The following is a 20,085-nucleotide window of genomic DNA, read 5'->3' on the forward strand; positions in this document are numbered from 1 at the left end:
CAGACACAATGGTGAACATTTTCCTCCAGATTCAAATGTGAAAGGGCACTTGTACAAGCACGACACTCCACTTTTGCCCAGATCAAAGCAGTTTCTCACCTTATTCCATGTTTTTAAAGTACTGAATTAATGACATTCCCCCCATAGCCCCACCAAATTTCTAAGGCTATGTTTAAGCTTTTGATGATTTTACACAGAAGTTAAGGTAAGCTGCTACGTATGGAGTCACCCCACGCTGAATCAGGCTGCAACACTGTGGACTAGAAATAGTGACAACAGGACATATGTACCTCCCTGAAAGTCCTTCAGCCCATGCTCCTGCTTCCTGGAAATTCTCCACAGCGTCTGGCCATGCCTGAGCCATTTTTATATCATGAGCACACTAACTGCCCTTACAAGTTTGATGACCAAATCAATGTATGAACGATTAGCGAATGGGAGTTCTGGTCAAGAGCTGTAAATCTGTGCTGGTGAGGGACAGAGAGGGGGGGATTGGAGAATTGATATTATTTAATATGCTTTATTTCTCAGGCACATCAGATAAATCTGTGGAAGCACAAATGTGACATCATCTATGGAGAGACCTTGCAAAAAAAACCCATAATGAAATAAAGGACTGTCCTAAGAGATAAAATGAAGAGAATGAGGTTAACCTGCATAAAGAAACAGGCACACTTCACACAGTGCTTTTCCAGGTAGAAATCAGAATTTAAAAGATGAAAGCAGAAACAAATTAAGACAGAAAGCTATTAAATATTCATGAAGAATATGAATGGCAGTTCTCTTTTTCCTACTTGCATCTAGAAGGAAGTGCTTGTTTTTTTATAAAGTGTTCAACTATTAATTAGAGGATGATATATAAAAGAAATCACACCCAATTTAGAAATGAATTACAGACTAAGACTGTGTATTTCATTCCCCAGCACTGACATCTAAAAAAGTCAGAGACATCTCCAGATGAGATCATGTTCAAGAAGTTTGATGGGACCAGCTATAGTACAGTTTTCTTTCCAGTATCTCTCCTGGTGGGAAGGTGCCTCAATAGATATTCAAGAGAATAACTTCGGGCCGAAAGGATAGGTCAAGATGTGCAGAACTAGAAAGCTGGCGATGTATCCCAAATCTTTTTCAAATGGCACTCTGAAGAGAAAATAATGCATAGAACAACTCTTTAAAGAAAGATTCCTTGTCTCTTATTTAAGTTAGTGTGACCAAGAATCAATATGCTTAATTACACATTTAATTAAAAGTAAAAACACTTCACTGTTGTTGAACACCACCTGACTGTTTGCTAAGCAACCTGTGTTTAAAGTACATTTATATAACTTTATTTTTAGAATTTCTGCTGCCAGTAATTTAGTTCTGTCCCTTTTAAAAAATGCCTAAGATTAGTAATATTAATTTCCCAAAGGTTGGCATGGAGAGATAAATGTTAATGCACGGCGCTTGCATTCTGAGGCACTAGCTCTTCTAAAAGCAGTGTCATTAGCACTTTATCTTTCCAGGCCTTTTCTGTTTGTGTGTTGTGTTAGAGGAATTAAAAATGCCTGAAAGATATAATCACTATAACTAGCTGAGCTAAAAGTTTTTGGTAATTATCAGGCTCCCTAAATGCAATTTCACCTTTAACATTTGCATTTGCCCAGAACTACCCTTTTCCTCTACTTTGGGCTCCATGACTTACTGACTGTGTAGCTTTGGGCAAATTACTTAACTTCTCTGTGTCTCAGTTTCCCTGGCTGCAAAATGGGGATATTAGCACTTATCTCAAAAGACTGTTGTGATGATTAAATGATGTTATTCATGTAAAATCCTTATAACGGTGACTGTGATATCATAACTGTGGTGTATGTTGGCTATAGCTCTTATTATTATTATTATTTCTATGATGACAATGTCCCAGCAACCTTGACCATCACTGGACTTAAAGAATAGGAGTACCTGCCTCTAGGGATGGGAGTAGAAATTTGAAGGTGTTTTTCCCCACTTCTGCTGAAATGTTAGTACAGTGTTCTTTAAGGGAATTATTTCACTTATATTTGCATTAGGTATGTTAGCAGGAAGAGTCAGAAGGATCATTATCTCCAAGGAGACTGAAAAACAAGATTAATTTTTAAAGTTTGTGTAATAGTTTTTAAAATTTTAATAAAATCCAGTCATACTACTATTAGATAAAGCAAGCTATTTGAAGTATTTTCTCATGTTTGTTTTCTATTATCATTTTATTTAGAACACACACACACACACACACACACACACACACACACACACACAAACAGCTTTGTCATTCCTTAAAACAAAAGTCTCTGACCACCCACCAAGAATCAGAGCTGGTGTTTTATAAAACAATAGGAGCGACTGTAAGCTCTGGAGGAAAATCAGAAGGCTGGGACTCCGGGCTGGCTCTAGCAATGAAGAGCCCAGGACTCTGGATAAGCCAGTTAACCATACCAGGCCTCCCAGTCTTCATCAAGAGCACACATGGTTTGGACCAGGAAATCTTACTTCTTTCTAGTGATAAGCAGTTATGATTTTTATAATGTTCTCACAAGCAAGCACCGCTTTGCCTGTGTGGACTCTTCACATTTAAAGGGCATGTGCAAAGAATAAAACTCACCACTTTTACAGAAACAAGGTCATCCCATCCTTCCTTCCGAAGCACCTGGAGGGAAGCTACGCCACTGAGTGTATGAACAAGGGCAGGGAAGTGTGGGTGAGCACCAGGGGAAGGGAAGGGAGGACATGGTTTACTCATGGGGGTCAAATCCAAGCACTCAGAGACAGGAGGGGGAAACAGGAGTCCCATGTGCTGGTGGTGACAGGGAGACAGAGGGTGAGAGCACCTGTGATCGCCACTGATTTAACTGAGGTTATAATCCTCCCTGTGACCTCATTATTAAATGACCAAGCCACCTGGGCACTGGAGCCTTGACCAGTGTCACTGAGGTGACTTCCTCAGCAATAAAGCCTCTCCTGTCCTGCTGATGGGGATGGGAGGGCAGGGCCAGGCTCTGCCAGAGGGGCTACTTTTCTTTCCTCCCATGACAAAGGGGGCAAAGAGCAGTGCCACTGCTTTCTATCCCTGTATCAAGGCTCAAGGAAAAAAATGTTCAGTGAAGAGACTAAGACAGCTCATTCTCTACCACCTTAACCTTGAACTTATGAGGCCAAATGGTGCAATAGCAAGAAGTGGATTATAAAGTCTGGAAAAAGGCCTGTAGAGCTTTGTGCAAAGAGCATAACAGAGCCTCAATCTCTCATCCATAAAATGAGGACTCAGCATCTGTCTGGTAGGGTTGTATTTATGATTAAATTTATACATATGCATGTATACATCTTAAGTTTAACACACACACACATATAAATTACTGAGTTTACAATCTATGTATGCCTTGTATGTCTGGTATGTTGTAGATTCAGCAGTGTTGGCTGGAAATGACCCTCAGTTGAATGCGCATAATGAAGAGTTAGCTCATGGCCTGGCTCTACCACAGTGATGCCTCTCTTTGGTAGTATGTTGATATATACACTGAGGAAAACAGTGCACTTTATCTGATAACTCATTTAGAGAGAGAACAGCTAGATATAAAAGAATGCTTTGGAGTTTTGTTATTTTTGACTGGGGAGGGGGAACCCGCTCTCTGAAAAAATAAAAGGAAAATAAATGTTTCACTTTCTCTCAAACACTAGAGCATATTAAAGAAAGCCTTACCCCTTTTCAAATCACTTTGGACCTGCTGGTTCAAGACAAAGTACTCTGAAGGGCTTAAATATTTTCAATAAAAAAACTGGATTTCTACCGCACAGTAATGGGAGCCACCCCGAGCATTCCGGGGAGGCGGCTGCACAGCTGTCTTCTCAAGGCCAGGCTCTGAGTGAGGAAGAACACTCCACCAGGGCCTTTGCTTCCTCCACTCACCCCAGCAGCCAAGTTATTGTCCCTTCTCTGTTCCTAAGGTCTGTCATTCTCACATAAGGCCAATTCAGAGCTCTTCTTCTGGAGCAGAGTTCACTATGGAAGCTGAAACCACTGTGTAGGAGCTGTTCGCTCATTCTTCTGAGGGGCCACAGGGTCAGACAAAGGGAAAACAGGACTAGTGTGGTGACCATCCGAGTTGGGGAGAGGCGGCGACTGGGGCGGAAGGACAATCTCATGCCCTAAAGGGGAGCAGGGGCCACTCAGCAGGGCGCGAGTGCCTCACCTCTGCACAAAAGGCAGAAATCTACGGAACGCGCAGTCACCAGACTTTCAAAAAGTTGGCAATTAATACAAATATTTCTGAAACACTGTATGTCCACACTGGGCGCCAAACGAAAGGCACGTGTGGATGGCCAGGTTGCCATCTGCCGGAAAGCCTGAAACATCTGTCCAGAGGCAGTGCAGGCGGGGGAGAAGGTGGGGGAGCAGCTCCACGGGAGGCTCGGCACCAAGGGCCTGGCAGAGACCCAGCAGGGGGCTCTGTCATGACCCTGACACTTCCAGGCACAGAACTGAACCCACTCCTCCCGGGAGTCTGTTCGAGAGGGGAGGGAGGACGCAGGGCTCCGGGCGCCCTGCTGATCACGTGCTGCACGGCGCCCAATGGAAGGCTGTTGCTGGGGAGAGAGTGGCTGTCTCACACCCCGGTGACCGCAGAGGAGGAGGAGGGGCAGGGAACTGCCTCCCTGTTACCCATAGCAACTCTCACTCTCTCCCTGGGCAGCTCCAGGCTGTCAGCTTCTTCGGACTGTTCCCTTCCCTCTCTCTGTGCAGTAGGCCATTTTCTCTTTCCATGGGAGTTGCTATGTCATTACTGGATGACTGGTATTAATTAAGAATGATCTCTGCATAGCGGAGGGTCAAACCATGGGTGGGTAGGAACTGTGTGGGGGCCCCAGTCAAGTGCCTGAAGATGAAGTGGTATGTCGGGGACAAAGAGGTCTCGTCCCTGTGTGCTCTAACTGCCTAGAATGTGTCTCTAGAAAAGATAGGAGGTCACAAGTGGCCCAGGCACTGGCCCCAGGGCCAGGGGAATCAGCTTCAAAGACGTATCAGGGAGAATATATCAGGATACACTGTGTCCAAGAGAGGACGGAGCAGTGAAATTTTGTTGTAGAATGATCAGGTGCAAAGGCCCTGATACAAGTACCCCAAAGAATCAAAAGTCCAATTTTTGGCCTAACCTGTAGTACTCTTACTTCTAAAACGTCAGTCATACTACCAACATAATTCTTACCATCTCCTTCCTCTACCCATACTAGTATTCACCTAGTATTTTTCTTTAAATTAAGTCACTTTTTTATGTGAATAATTTTATCAACTGCCCAAAATAAGAACCTGAATCACTTCCCAAAATAAGAAGTCAGTATCACCTGCCAGAAAGAGGCTGCATGAGTAAAAATGAAATGACAAATGTTCATGCACAGACTTGGTGAAATCACCTTGCATACTACCAGGTGTGTGTATGCAGTTAGGGAATTTTTATCTTAAGGAATGGAAGACAGGTCAGCCAATCAGACAGGCTGACTCTCTGAACTATATCACCCTCTCTGGTATCACCATTATGTGCTGCCAGGAAAGATATTACTTGGGGTGATAAAAGAGCGGCCACATTATTACTTGGGTTCCACTACACATCTGAGCTAATGGCACCTTACCTTGATGGTATGGGGATGTGACTTGCTATGCAAACAGTAGGTACTTAATATGTACTTTAAGATGAGCAACAGCATATTGAAAATCATTCACCAAGTCTTAGTGTGTATAAGTCTAATACTGTCAGCAGGAACTAAGGATTTGAGCTCATCCCAAAGTGCATCACAGGAAAACCCTGCCCTCAGATGGGCAATACGATGAGGACCATACTCACCACTTCTTAGACTTCAGCCGAGGCGCAGGGTTCCGGGGGATGAGGAAGAGGGCTCTCATGGGGTGCATGTCACAGAGAGCTGCAAGAAGCCAAACAAAGGCCAGCTCTGGTTAGGGGCCCAACCCAGGCTAAGCCCATCCTAGCTGTGAGCTAATGCTGCCAAATGGCTCCGCGTCCCGCATGACTAGTGAGCAGAGTCACATCACAAAGCATCCATGTGGCAAGCATTTAAAAAAGCTGCTATCTATTTACAGCAATCTCATAAAATAAAACACATTTCAACTAGATATTATTAACATTTCTACTTTTACTTTATATTTAAGAGAACTAAGTTAAAGGGTCAACAACTTTGCTTTGCTATCAACAACCATCTAAGATTAAAGTAAATAACATCAAGATAACAACTACAGGCAGATGGTAAGTCATCTTTAATTAGTAAAAGCTTAACTCTGGAAATAAAATAAATTGGATAAATTCTTCTACACTGATGGCTCATCCAAATGCAATGTCATCTACTTAGGTTTCTGGGTGTAAAGCACTAGACCAAACACCTTTCTCTATGTATTTCCAAATACCCTGAGTGACTTTTCAGATTTCATGATAGGTTTCTTGTTTTATTTTCTTTACTGGCCCCAGTAAGACCAGAGCATTAAGGCAAAGGGAGTCTGGTAGGAAAACTATAAAGATATTTCAACTTGTAAACATGACATAATTGTTTATAGTGCAAGTGCTCATACATTTTTATTTTAATTAAATATTTCACTAGTTTACTTTTCAAACATCTGGGAGTACATTTTCCTTTGTGCCTAGAATAAAAATATATTCTCCCTAAAAGCTGAAGGATTCAGTGGGTAGAAGTTTATTTTCAGCCCCCTCTACTACTCATTTAGAATGATAATATGGCTTTAAGACTGCCACATATTTTTCTGATTCATAAATGCCTAGTAGCATTGTGGGTGAGAGGAATTTTTTCAACAAACACTCCCGAAATCATGCTATCGGTGTATTCCACCAATTCTGGAGTGAGAAATAAGAAGACTATGATAACTTGAAGGTTAAAAGGTCATATAAGCATACAACCTGTCATGCAAAAATAAGGGGCCTGTTTGGGTCCAGGTTCTCTGAAAAGCAGACACCAATGTGATATTAAACCAGAGAGGATATTACTGGGGGAAATTCCTGCCTGAAAGGAAATAGGGAGGGAGCCAGGGAAGGCTGGGAGAGTTATCAGTGTGCTATGCAAGTCTGACTGTGGTGAAGGTGAGAGGGACACCTAGCAGGTGGAAGTGTGCTAGACTGCCCTGCAGCCTTAAGAAAAGTGGTGAAAGTTGCTTACAAAGGAATCCTGTGACTTCCAGGAGAGGGTCTGCCTTATATCCCTGCTGTGCTCAGGCCCTGCTGGAGAGTGGCCTTGGGAGGGGCAGCCTTGGTGTCACTGCAGCAGCCGGGCCCTTGGTCTGCTGCGCGTCCTGCGTGGAGGCTGTGGGGCATGTGTTCACGACCCCCGGGGGTGGGTAGTGGCACTCTGCAGTACCATTTATCCAGATGGCAAGAAATTTGAGAGGTTCTACAGAAAGCCAGCACCCTGGCCACTCTGCCTCAAATAACAGCAGGGAAATCTAAAAACATCAAGTATTTGAATAGGAATGAGAACAACTGCCTGTACAAGCGTTTGCTCAAACCTGTGCACTCAAAATCGGCCTTGAATTTTCAAGTTGGATTTTACAGTCTTTGTGGGTTGGCCCCAGTTTTACGTTAGGCAAAGGATAGTTCAGGAATAAACTATGCACTGAATCTGCAAAACAAACAAGATTCCCCAAAGTCTGCTCCTTTTTCTTTCTTTTCTTCCTCGTAAATACAAGATTCCCACACCACTCTGAAATGAATGGATTCCTGGTTGATTTAAGGTGACTCTGCTTTCTAAATATGCCAGCTCGAAACCATGCAGGGCTCAGTGTAGCAGAAGTAAAGCCACCGAAGCTCTGGCAAGGAAGCTTTGGCACCTGCAGAGCAGACCTGCAACCGACTTCACCCCGACGAAGGTACTTACGGGGAGCGCCTTCTGCCATCTCAATGGCGGTGATTCCCAAAGACCACAGGTCACTCTGAGAAAACAGGAAGGCACAGACACATGCATAAATGCGGTCAGCAAAGAATCACTTGGTTAAACCTGGCAACTGCTTCAGAACTGCCTGTGGGAAAGCCATTCAGTCATCTTTATAAACCTATTTTGCTCACTAGGCTTAAAAGCAGGAACAGCCTCATTTACTTTTCACTAATGATGCCTTTCATGGTTAATCTAATAATTGTGAGTTTCAATAAATGTGTGAAAAAAAGAATACATAACGTTTAAAAAATTAATCTATCCCTAAAATTTATCTGTCAAATGAACCATAGGAAACTGTTGCAATTTGACTGCTTTAAACACCTTTATTGAGGTATAATTGTCATATAATTAACTGCACATATGTGAAGTGTTCACTTAAAAAGGTCCGACATGTGGATAAGTCTGTGAAAACATCCCCACACTCAAGACAGTAAATACCCATCACCCAGGAAAGGTCCCACCTGCCCCTCTGTGGTCTCTCCCTCCTGCTGTCCCCTATTCCAGGGCAACCACTGATCTGCTTTCTGTTTCTATGGATCAGTTTGCATCTGCTGAAGTTTTTCATAAATTAGATTATTTGGTTTCTTCCACCAAGTATAATATATTTAAGGCCCATCCATGTTGTAGTATCAGTACTTCATTTCTTTTTATTGCTGAGTAGTGTTCCGTTGTGTGGACAGACTACAGCTTTTCTATCTATCCACTTGCTGATGAGCATTTGGGTTGTTTCCAGTTGGCACTATTATAAATACAGTTGCTATGAACTTCTATGTGCAAGTCTTTGTAGGGATGTATGCTTTTATTTATTTTTAAATACCTAGGAGTGGAATGGCTGAATCATATAGTAGATGCATAGTTTTCCAATTGTTTTTAACCTACAAAAAGAGCAGTTTTGTATTGTTTAGCCAAATAAGAAGAAAACAGGGACACTTTTGGATGGAGGTGTATGTATGTCATTTCACTGATGTATTGCCAATGCTCAGAACAGAGCTGGTTGCAGTAGTAGGCCCTTGATATATTTGTTGACTAAATAAACAGTATCTTCTATCTTGTAAGTAGACTAATATGCAAAATAGAAAGCCTATACCCTTCAATTTTTTTTATGCTTAGACTGACTTTTGTGCTGATAGAATTCTCTAGACTAACACCTCTCCCTCTGCCTGTTGAATCTCCATCTCTAACAAGGTGCTTCTCCCCCACCTTGTGTCTATGGCTTGGTAGGCTCTGAATGTTGCATAGGAGGGAGCAAATCAGGAAATGGGGAAGATCAAACTAAGAAGTCCCCAAAAGATGCTGCTGCTTGAGCTTCCCAGGAGATTGGGAGAACACAGTGTGGGATTTGGTTCAGTGGTCCAAAATCCTGGTGAAGACTCTCACCCTCCTTTCATTTTAAATATATCCTGCATTTTTTATATTATTCCAAATCCTCACCTGTAACCTCACTCCAATTACAGGTATCAAAGTCTCCTGGCTATTTCTTTCCAACAAACAAATGCCAAAGCCATGTGAAAAGAAGATGTAACAGGATGAGAACTATGAAACCCATACCAACCATTCCCTAGAACTCAATTTCTCGGTATTATATGAGTGACCCCCAGGCCTGTTCAGTATTTGGACAGAGGCTGTACAACATAGGGGGTGCTTCTAGGGGGTCCAGCCTTTCACCTGGAGTGCCATCTACCTTAGATGAGGTGGCTGGGCCCACCCCAACCCCACACTAGGACCAAGTTGGGATTTTTGAATTCATGAGCTCATCAACCTGTTCACATGATTGTTACAAGTTCTCAGTTCAACTGGAGATAAGAACACACCTACACAATACCACTATCCTCTGATTCCAAGTAACTTCTCTGCATAGCACTCAACTCAAGAAGGCAATTCTTGCCCTTCCTCTTTGTTGTATTTCAAGATGTTTTCAAAGTTGTCATTAAATACACACATGTGCACCGGATTCACACAGCCCAGCAAGTGACTTAAGTTTTTCCACAGGCTCCTGGCCATGCTTAGTGAGGTTCCTTCTGGAGCTAATGGGGAAGCCCTGGTCCATCTATTACAGCTTGGCTCAGGAGCAGTTAACTGGCAAAGAGGGAAAAACAGCCCTCCTGTACTAGGGGTTTCATGGTTGACTGACACAGAAAATCATTTGGGAACGTGGTGAAAACACTGAGTTACTCATTGTGCAGGGCCACTAAGCAGGAAACATGGCAAGAAGAGTCTGGAAATGGTGGGTTATGCTAACTTGATAAGAATCCAGTATCTCCAGGCCTTGGCTCTTCTACTGCCATTTCCCCAACATCCCTAGGAATCAAGGGTTTTGGTAGTAAAAAATGAGGTGCAAATATGAAGGTGCTGGCCAGGCTCTGTGCTCCAAACTGCCACAGCAGGGTCAAATTTAAATAGCCTTAAGGTTAGGAAGGCTGAACTACTTTGAACACCAAGGCATCTGAGAGTCAGTGGCGGTGCTGCTATGAGCAGTAGTCCAGGCAGCCCTCAGGTGGGGGCAGAAAATGCTCAGAAAACCCAGGCAAATTTCAGCGCGTGGGTCTTCCATGGGTCTTCACTCCGGCTCTCCCTCTGCCAGGAGCACCCACCCCTGTTATGCGACCACTGTCTCCCTCTTCTTACCCAAAGTCTGCTCAAATGCCTGTCCTCAGTAAGGACCACCAACCCTCTCCCCAGCACTGCCAGACCCCTTCTCCTTTGTCACTCCTGTCCCCTGAGAAATGACCACCTTCTAACAACTGTGTGGTTTTCTCATCAATGATTCGTTTATGTTTTGTGTTTATTGTTTGTATGTCCTGCTCCCAGCACACACAGACTAGACCATGAGGTCCACCCAGGAAGGGATTCTGTGCTTTGTTAACTGGAGTATTTCAAGTACCTGGAACAGTGCCTGGCACATAGCAGCACTTAATGATTATTTGCTGAATGAATGAACAAATGAAAGATGCATGAGAAAAACAAGCAACACCTGTGGCCTCAGGCTATTAGAATCCTTGTGCATCATCTAATCCAAGTTCAGCACTGGGGTTTGAACAGAGCTGAGCCTCCTGCCTTCCAGGCCAGTTCTCTTGTTATCACAATGTAAGGACCTGAGTATTCACCTTTTTTTTTTTTTTTAGTTTGAAACTTATCAGGGGCTCATAAAATAATTGCTCCAAATTCCTACTTTGTCTACAGGTAAACTGAAGGTGCTAGTGACTTATTCAAGGTGCTTAGATTCAGTGAGGGACCCCAAAAACCAGAGCTAGGAAACTGGCCCCAAGTTCCTAGAGGCATTGTGAATAGTCTTTTTATGTCAGACAGACCTGGATTCAAATCCAGATTCCTAATTTAATTACATGCAGAACACCACTCAGAGCTTAGCTTTCTCAAATGCATGATGAAGGTAACTATGGCATGTATATATGCAGGAATGTTGCCTACCACAGAATCTGGTGCACAGTGGGCTCAAGAATATTTCCTTGTACTCTGTTAGGTGAGACTGCCTTTGCCTGCCCAATTTAGTCTTTCATGATTTTCCCCTATTTGGTTGTCAGCTAACCAGCAGGCATTTTCAACCCCCATTTCCCTTGCTGCTGTTATTGCAAAGGATAGGAAAGCTGAACTTGTTTATCCAGACTCCACTGCAGCTAAGGATGGCTGTTAAGGATGTGACACAGTTCTGGGCAATGAGACATAGGTAAACATCTTCTGGGAGCTTTTGGGAAAGCTTTTGCTGTTCCCAAAATAAGTGATAAATACAGCTGGTATCTTGACAACTTTTGCCCACCTCTTAATGCATTGAATAAAAACATGGTATCTGGAGCTACAGCATCCATTCTGTAACCATGAGGCAATATGTTAATGAATTGATGATGACAGGGCAGAAAGGTAACAGCCTAGGTTTTTAAGGCATCAGTGAGTTACCATAACCCTAAGACTGCCTGACTCCAGACTTCCAGTGATGAAAGAACATAACTACAGCCAAAAGCATTCCTTAGTGATAATATGCATACAGCAATAATTTGAGGAAGCACATTTTGACAGTAAGGAAAAGGAGAGGTCACAGTTGTTAGATGATCTATTTATCTCACAGAAAGCAGGGAGATCAGTGAAGAGACATGTTTCTTTTATTCAGTACATATCAGTTCAGATCCCCTTAGGTGGCTTTCTCACAAACCCTAAAATAATCCCTTCAAACCAAAGGTCACACCATCCCAACTACTGTGCATACTCTGTCACATGCCCAGGCCTGAAACTGCTTCTCCTTTAAGCCCTCACATGGTATCATCATTAGGATCATTTTTTTTTGCTGGGATTCTCTTTTTTTCCAAAAGCAACATTAATATTCTTGACCATATATACCCAGAGCTGCTTGTAAGCTGTGCTTAACTGCCCATGCTAGAAAGCAATAAATGTCCTTGACAGACCTTGTTTAAGCCTTCGGATACATTAGCAAGTCCCAAAGACACTTCCAAACTTAAATACGGAAGAAAATGTTCCAATTACAATTGGCAAGACAGATCACAAGAGAAGAGAAAGGGAAGAGGGAGAAACAAGCTGAGGAGAGAGTCAGGAAGAGATAAGTTTCCTTTGTGGCCATGGTGTGACTCATTTTGGCAGGAGCTGGGTAATTCATTATTCCAGAGGTGCTGTGCAGCCTGGCCTGTGGCGTGATTAATAGGCCAGTCCTGTGCGCATTACAAACAAAACAGAGACAAATTCTAGTGCCTCTGGGACAGCAGAGGCAAGCACACTTCTGCCTGGAGGGGGATCAGCTGGCATGCAGGCAACTTGAGCACAAGAGAGAGCACTCTTTCTGCGGGTAGGCTGCCCAACATGTGAAGAAAAAACACTTTCAGTGTTGAGCCAACCACACAAGGAAAGAGAGGCAGGGGGGCACAGGAAAAGAACCTAGCGTGCACGGGGAAGCAGCAAGACATCACACAGTGCAGCCAGATAGACCTGAGTTTGACTCTCAGTTCTGATATAACTAGGTCGGTGACCTGGCACAAGCCACTTAACTCCTCTGAGCTCATTTCTTCACCTGTAGCATGAAGAGAACTCCAATCTTGCAGTATTATGTGAGAATTCAAAAAGATAATAAATACAAAGTACATGACACACAATGCTGTGTACAAAATGACTAGTTAACAAATACTGGTACAGACAGACCCTGAGGACCAGTTATCACTGGCTGGCAGGACAACCAGCATACTTGAATCAGGTAAGGTGGCACTGAGCTCTGGTGCTCTGTGGTACTCTGAGAAATCTCTGGGATGACATAGGCATAAATATAAATAGAAAGCTTATGGGAAGCAACCAGGAAAGAAATGTGTCCTTCCTCCTCCAGCCTTGCAGTCTGCCCCTGCTGGCAGAGCCTACCAAGAAGCCAGATAGACAGGCAGAAGTGGGGTTAGCCCAGTCCTAGCCCCATCAGCCCACAGCAGAGGCAGCGGGGTAAACCAGTGCTGACAGATGGTAGCTTAGTAATGGGAGCAACTAGGATAGTGGCTTCTACTACAGACAAACCAGAAAATAGTTTTTTGTTGTGTAACTTATTTGCCATTTTCTTTTCAAAAAATTCCACTTGGTAAGAGGAAACTGTATTTATTGTGTGTGGTCTCTAAAGGCAGCACCTTAATCCAGAGGTAAAAGTTGCAGAGAAGCAGATTCTGGCTCAACATAAGCAGACAATGAGAAGTATGTAATACAAACATCAGGTTTGAATCATGATATTCTTGGCTTTTTTTAGGCCAAAATGGCCCCAAATGGGCATACTTTCATATGACACATAAACACAAATACTATCATATATTGAGTACTTACCAACTGTTAGGCACTGAATTTATTCCTTTATACATGTTAGCCCACTTTATTCTAATATAATCTTGTCATATACAATTTATTATTCCCATGTTATAGAGGTTCAGAAAATTTAAGTAGCTTCCCTGAGGTCACACAACAAACAAGAGGCAAAGTCTACATTTTGAACCAGTCTGTCCAATTTCAAAAGCCTGATTCTTCTTCATTAGGTCATATATTTACATATTACTTTAAATACCAACAGACAAAGGTGATGAGCTCAGGGTTGCTGAGCATGTTCAAATACAGATGGTTATTAATAATCTCATGCCACACATAAAACAGAAGGCACAAATCTTTAATTCCTTCTTCATTTATGCTTGTTATCTGACCAAAGGGAAAATGTTGGAATAGCTCATTCTCTTCACTTGGGGATCAGCGTGTAACCTGGAGGAGGTACTGGTGTGTCCGCCTCAAGAATTTTCTACAAGCAGGTATGAACATGGAGCACGAGATACGTACTGAATTGCACTTCAGCTTCCCAGCGTAACACATGGTACCTGTGTCATCCTTCCTTCTCTCGGCATGAGCACAGAGTAACAAAGGTTACTGAGATTTATACCTTGTTTTGAGGGTAAAAGTCTCAGTCTGCAATCTGAATACTGTCCTCTTACATGACACCCTGAATGAATCTTGGTGAGTTGCCAACTAGTCAGCCTGCTCACTTCATCTCCAGCTAAATCTCTTCCTAGACTAGCTCTTTCCTTCCTGCATGAATAAAGTCAATTTTCTGTATCATGAGGAACAAGTACTAGCTCTACAGCCACAGAACAATATTTGCCCAAACCCTGAAGGAGACATCTATGTCTGCAAATGATCAGCCCCTGTGTGCCAAGTCTCATAAACAGGGTTTGAGTGTCAAATACACATTAGCACAGATCAAGCCAGAGGATGGGGGTGGCAGTTGAGAGGTATGTCATTTCACTAGACTTCTCTTGCATTACTAATCTGATATAAAAGCAAACCCCAGCTGATGTTTTTAAAAAACAGGACAGAAAGATATACAGAATAAAAAAATTAAGTTCTCCACCCACTTGCCATATATCCATGGGGCAGGAAAGAATAAGACTCTTTGATGCACACTGTACTGTAAGTTGCTCTCTGCATCTAACACCGTCTCTTGGGATCTTCCCTACTTCACTGCTTAAATGGCTGCATAGTATTCCATGGACAGATGCTCTAGTCTTTATTCAACCAGTTCCCTATCAATGGGAATTTGACTACAAAGATCGAAGTTCTGTGAGTGGTTCTGTTAAAGCAATAAATACATGAGGTGATGACATGCTTGATAAATCCCACCCACTGAAATGCAATTCAAATTTTAAAAATAACAATTTAAACAGCCTAGGAATTTTGAACAGTTTTATTAATTTCAAATCATTTGAATGCTTATTATATTCTATGAGAAAGCTTCTATTATTGCCCCACATACTTATCAGGGAAATGAAACCTTTCCTTTCGCTTGAAGTGTTTTGACAGAATTTCTGAAAACAAGAAAGGAAAGGCCTCTAGGGGGAAGTGAACATACCAGGCATAGGAGATTCTGGTGCTCCTCCTCAGGGTAGGGGTTATTTGGAGTCACTTACTCACTGTGCCCAGTAGATAACAGACAAAACCAGACTGTGTGGAAGGCATAAGGTCTTCAGATGACAGAGGCCCTTATTTTGTACTATTTAGAAAAATTTAAAGCAGTCTTTGAGGACATATTAGACAAATCAAATAATACAGAGAAATTGATAAATAATAAGTCAAATAGTTAAGAAAAACTATATTCTTACACTTTGTCTTTATTTTAAAGGAAGGGCTTTTGTGTAATCTAACACAGTCCAGTGGCCTTCAAGTCATCTTTTATTCCTGACATGCCTTCTTGGCTGAAAGTTTCTACAGCACCTTAGAGACCAACGTGAGTTTCTGAGGCAGGAATGCACAGCTGAGTCACATGGGCAACCCAACACACTGTACCCAGTGGCTGAACCTAGATGGGGTTGCTAATGGATGTTACGTGTCAAAAACTGCCCATACAGATGCAGCTTAACTAACTCCTTACACGGAGTGGGCATTTAATAAATACAAGCTTAGTGAATGAATAAATGGTTTTGAAAGTCAACGTATTGTCAGGTTGTCTCTTGGTGACAGACCACATTCCTAAGAATAGAGAACAGAAAAAAGGATAAGATCTGGTGCCAAGAAAGAAGCAGAAAGATTGCATTTACAGAATAGCTTCTTCTCTGGTCCATGGTAAAAGTGTGAAGTGGCTGAAATGCATCTTCAAACAACGACTAAACCTTCCTTTCTGCCCACTCCTCCTAATTCACCCTTTTGTCAGGCTCCTTTTACCCATGACAAGTGACCAGTGAAGCTCGTATTCGTGCCATGACTTCTTCCTCTTACACAACCTACATTCATAACAATCCTGATAAATTAACTTGCACAAAGGTCGAAATGACTGGTATAGTTGAACTTGTTCTCTCATCAGGATTCTTTATTTTTGAATCAAAGACACAGAAGTTAGTCTTCAGTTTATTAGTGTCTCAGGATATCTTCACAGTAACACAGACCTCCCAGTACTTCTGTGCAGCCTGATGCCCCCGGGGGTCCCTCTATACCAGGCTTTGTCCACACCTAGAATTAGGCACTGGGATCAAATATTTTTCACTGATGTCAAACTACATTCCTTCAGCCACAATCTGAGGCAAGAGGACCAAGATACTAGTTTAATTCCCAGCTTTGGCTTGATCAGAGGAAGTCCTCTTCCAGTTTCCCCATTGAAAAGAACTAAGTTATAGGGGTCTATTTTATGTCACAGAAAAAACGTCCCATAAATAGTATAGCCACTCACCATACTTAAAAGGCTAAGCTAAGGGTAACCATTTGAAACATTCTGATTCTCCATGGTATGTTATGAAGTAGCCTAAAATATCTGTGATCCAGATGTATACTAGTTAGCACTTGTTGATTATAACTATCATTTGAAGAATTGCTTATAGCCAATTACTGGTATGGGACATATATTTTGTAGTGGGTCCCCTGAAGGCATTTGCAAATTAAATTATTTAAATGTGCTTATCATTAGCAGTTTCAATTAATGACATTTATTTTGGCAAGCGATTAATTTTTAACTTGGCAGCTGTTTTCAGACAGATTGTTGTCAGGTTATTATAGTGACTAATTCTGAAAGGAGGAGGATATTTACAGGACATTATTTTGTTTCTAGACCTTCAAGCTAGTGTTTTCTCCAAAGAGACAAACAATTTTTTCCATGCCCTGAGACAGTGGGTCTCAAAGACATTGCAATGTTTGCATCTTTGTGACCTGATTTCAATAATAATCCCATATATGGAGAACTAAAAATGATCTTTGGAAGAGGAATTCTTCAAATATACTCCCAGATGCTGTTTTGTTGGTCAGTTGGAGAGTTATATAGGAGTACTTCATAGAGGAACAGAGTAATATATTGGAAGAACTCTGAACAGGGAGTTGGGAGACGTGGGTTCAAGCACCAGCTCTGCGAAGGTCACTACAGGGTGTGCACTTGTCAAGGCCTCACGCTTTGGTGCCGAAGATGAGGGTATGTGGAGATGGTCATTAACATCTTTTTGTGAAAAGTCCATATACCTGTAAAACCAGCCTAGGTAGTATCAGGTTTTGCCAAGATCATCCTGTGGTCTACACAAAGATCACAGAGTATCTCTCCATCTACTGCACAGTCTGAAAAACCACAGTTCCTACATCCACTTGCTTCCAGTTTTAATGTCTCACCTTTCAGCCACAATTCATGACTGCAATATCACCTGACATTTCAGTTTTTGATGGGATAGTAACCCCAGATTATATCTGATTACTGTCTAGCAGAATGGAAAAGAGGAGGGCTTCTTGGAGAAGGGGACAACTTTCACCTGGCTACTCCAACACTGCTTTGATCTTACTAGCAAACTTCCAGTTCACAATACAAAGTAACAAACCACAAATGAAGTTTCAATGGGAACACCAGGAAAGGCTACAGAAACACCCTACAGTAGCTACCAACATCCCATTTGGTTCCCTCTCATTGAAAAGAAACTTCAATAATTAAACTTTGAACAATGTAGAAATGAGTAAGTCTGATTATTTTTAATCAGAAAACAATGATCCATAACAACAAATCCATATCTTGGTTTTTTTTTACATAAAAAGCTTTCAGAATACATATACTTTGCAAAAAATCTAAACGATAACCCAAACGGAAATCTATTTTCTAATGAGAAGCAAAAGTAAGTTCAAGAGAATACAGAAATTGGTTTAAACATTTTTCACAAATAGGCAATCAGATACGATGGCTGAACTCATTATTTAAAAAGATTCTTGCTTCAATGTCTTTCATTTTAAGTTCAAATAATGTTTTAAGTTCTCCCTTTGGATTACATCCATCAAGTCCAAAGGCATGTGAGGATTCTACTGCAAGACTCAGAGCAAGATGTTAGGCACGGTTTTGAAACACAACGAAGAGGAGAGAAGTCATACCTTGAAATCATATGTGGCATCTGGGTTTTCGTCACAAGCAATAACCTCTGGTGCCATCCAGTAGGGAGTCCCAATGAAGGTGTTCCTCCTGCCCACTGTTCGATCAAGCTGGGCACTGACGCCAAAGTCCACTATTTAAGAGAAGACAAATGAACAACGTTTATGATCTTTATAAGATGATACAATGAATATATGGGTTTTTTTACTATGGTAAATAACAAAATTTACCATCTTAATTTTTAAGGGTACAGTTCTGTGACATTAAGTCCATTCACATTATGGCATACCATTACCATGATCCAACTCCAGAACTTTTTCATCTTCCCCTGCTGAAACTCTGTACACATGAAATAATAACTCCCCCCTTTTCCTTCCCCCAAGCCCTGGCAAGCACCATTCTACTTTCTGTCTCTATAAATTTGACTACTAGAGGTGCCTCATATAAGTGGAATCATACAGTATTTGTTTTATTGTGACTGGCTCATTTCACTTAGTATACTGTCCTCAGGATTAACCCATGTTGCTGTATGTGTTAGAATGTCCTTCCTTTTCAAGCTGAATAATATCCTACTGTATGTAGGTGCCACTTTGTGTTCATCCATTCCTGCCTTACGGGCACTTGGGTTGCTTCTTTCTTTTTGCTATTGTGAATGTGTATTTTTAAACTGCATATATAAGTGGATAAAGTATATGGACAAGGAAGGCACAAAGGATTATATTTGCTTACAGAGGCTCCATGGGGACCAAAATTAGGCGTTACATAAAAGGCAAGCTTGTTTTCCATAAAGGGTAGTGTTTAAGGGATATGAAGAAAGTGGTTAAAAGCTAAGTTTCTGTGAGCAGACCACCTAAATTTGCATCCCATTTCTGCCACTTTAGAGTGACATAACCTAGGAGTAGAAGTTCAACCTTTTTGGGCTTCAGTCTCCTAACCTATAAAATGAGGATGATGCTATCTATATAGAGCTGTTGTGATGTTGAACTGAGATAACCTATGCAAAAGTGTCTTATATGGGGCCTGACATATAACATTCTCTCAACAAGTAACTGTTTATTAGTGGTGAGTGAATATTCTGAGAATAGTTTTTCTACTCAGTACATATATAACTATGTAATGTATGTTTTTGTTTGAAAAGGGAATATTCATGAGATGAAAGTTTGGCCCCAAATGCTAACTAAGAAAATATGGAAATTAAATGTTTTAACAAAAAGGCAAGGACAAATGTTTGGGATATAAACATAGGAGATATTTAAATCTCTTTGGAAATTAATAATCATAAGGACAGTAATTCTTTTCTATGATAAACTGTGTATCCTAAGAGATATTTATCAATTCATGCTTTCACTCTAACCAGGCAAATGCATGGGGATTCTCTACATTATCTGAACAATCCCAGTTTGCTATGGGAAGGGATCTAATGGACAGCACCAGGGAAAAGGATTCCCTCACTGAACACTCTGGCAGATACAAGTGGGATAATCAATATGCATGTTAAGTAGAATACTGAGCATTCATTTTGTATAGGTGCCCTAGATAATAATGAAATCAATGTAAATATAACAAAACATATGGGAATATAGCAGGAATTCTTATGCTAAATATGTCTAACTGTGGATATTTTCAATGAAAAAATGGGGTCATCATTGTTCTGTCAGAGCAGCAACTATGAAAACAAATGGTATGGTATAGAAAACCATTTCAAGGCCAGGCTCTTCTAATTGATAGGGTTTTTACTAAAAAACAACCACAAAAAACTCAGTTATTTCTACACATTGATTAAG

General features: G+C 41.5%; 1 protein-coding gene across 4 annotated transcripts in view; it reads right to left on the reverse strand.

Moving 5' to 3' along the window:
- TNIK (TRAF2 and NCK interacting kinase) overlaps nucleotides 1–20,085 on the reverse strand; it is a 370,493-nt gene that overhangs the window by 103,368 nt on the left and 247,040 nt on the right. For all 4 annotated transcript variants that reach the window (XM_036930924.2, XM_036930923.2, XM_036930922.2 and 1 more), the window contains exons 7-9: nucleotides 18,304–18,434; nucleotides 7,900–7,954; nucleotides 5,850–5,928 (exon numbers count right to left, since the gene is read on the reverse strand). In XM_036930924.2, coding sequence (XP_036786819.1) covers nucleotides 5,850–5,928; nucleotides 7,900–7,954; nucleotides 18,304–18,434 — 265 coding nt within the window. The remainder of the gene's footprint in view (nucleotides 1–5,849; nucleotides 5,929–7,899; nucleotides 7,955–18,303; nucleotides 18,435–20,085) is intronic.

Source organism: Manis pentadactyla, chromosome 1 (genome assembly GCF_030020395.1).
Source record: "Manis pentadactyla isolate mManPen7 chromosome 1, mManPen7.hap1, whole genome shotgun sequence".
Taxonomy (NCBI): Eukaryota; Metazoa; Chordata; class Mammalia; order Pholidota; family Manidae; genus Manis; species Manis pentadactyla.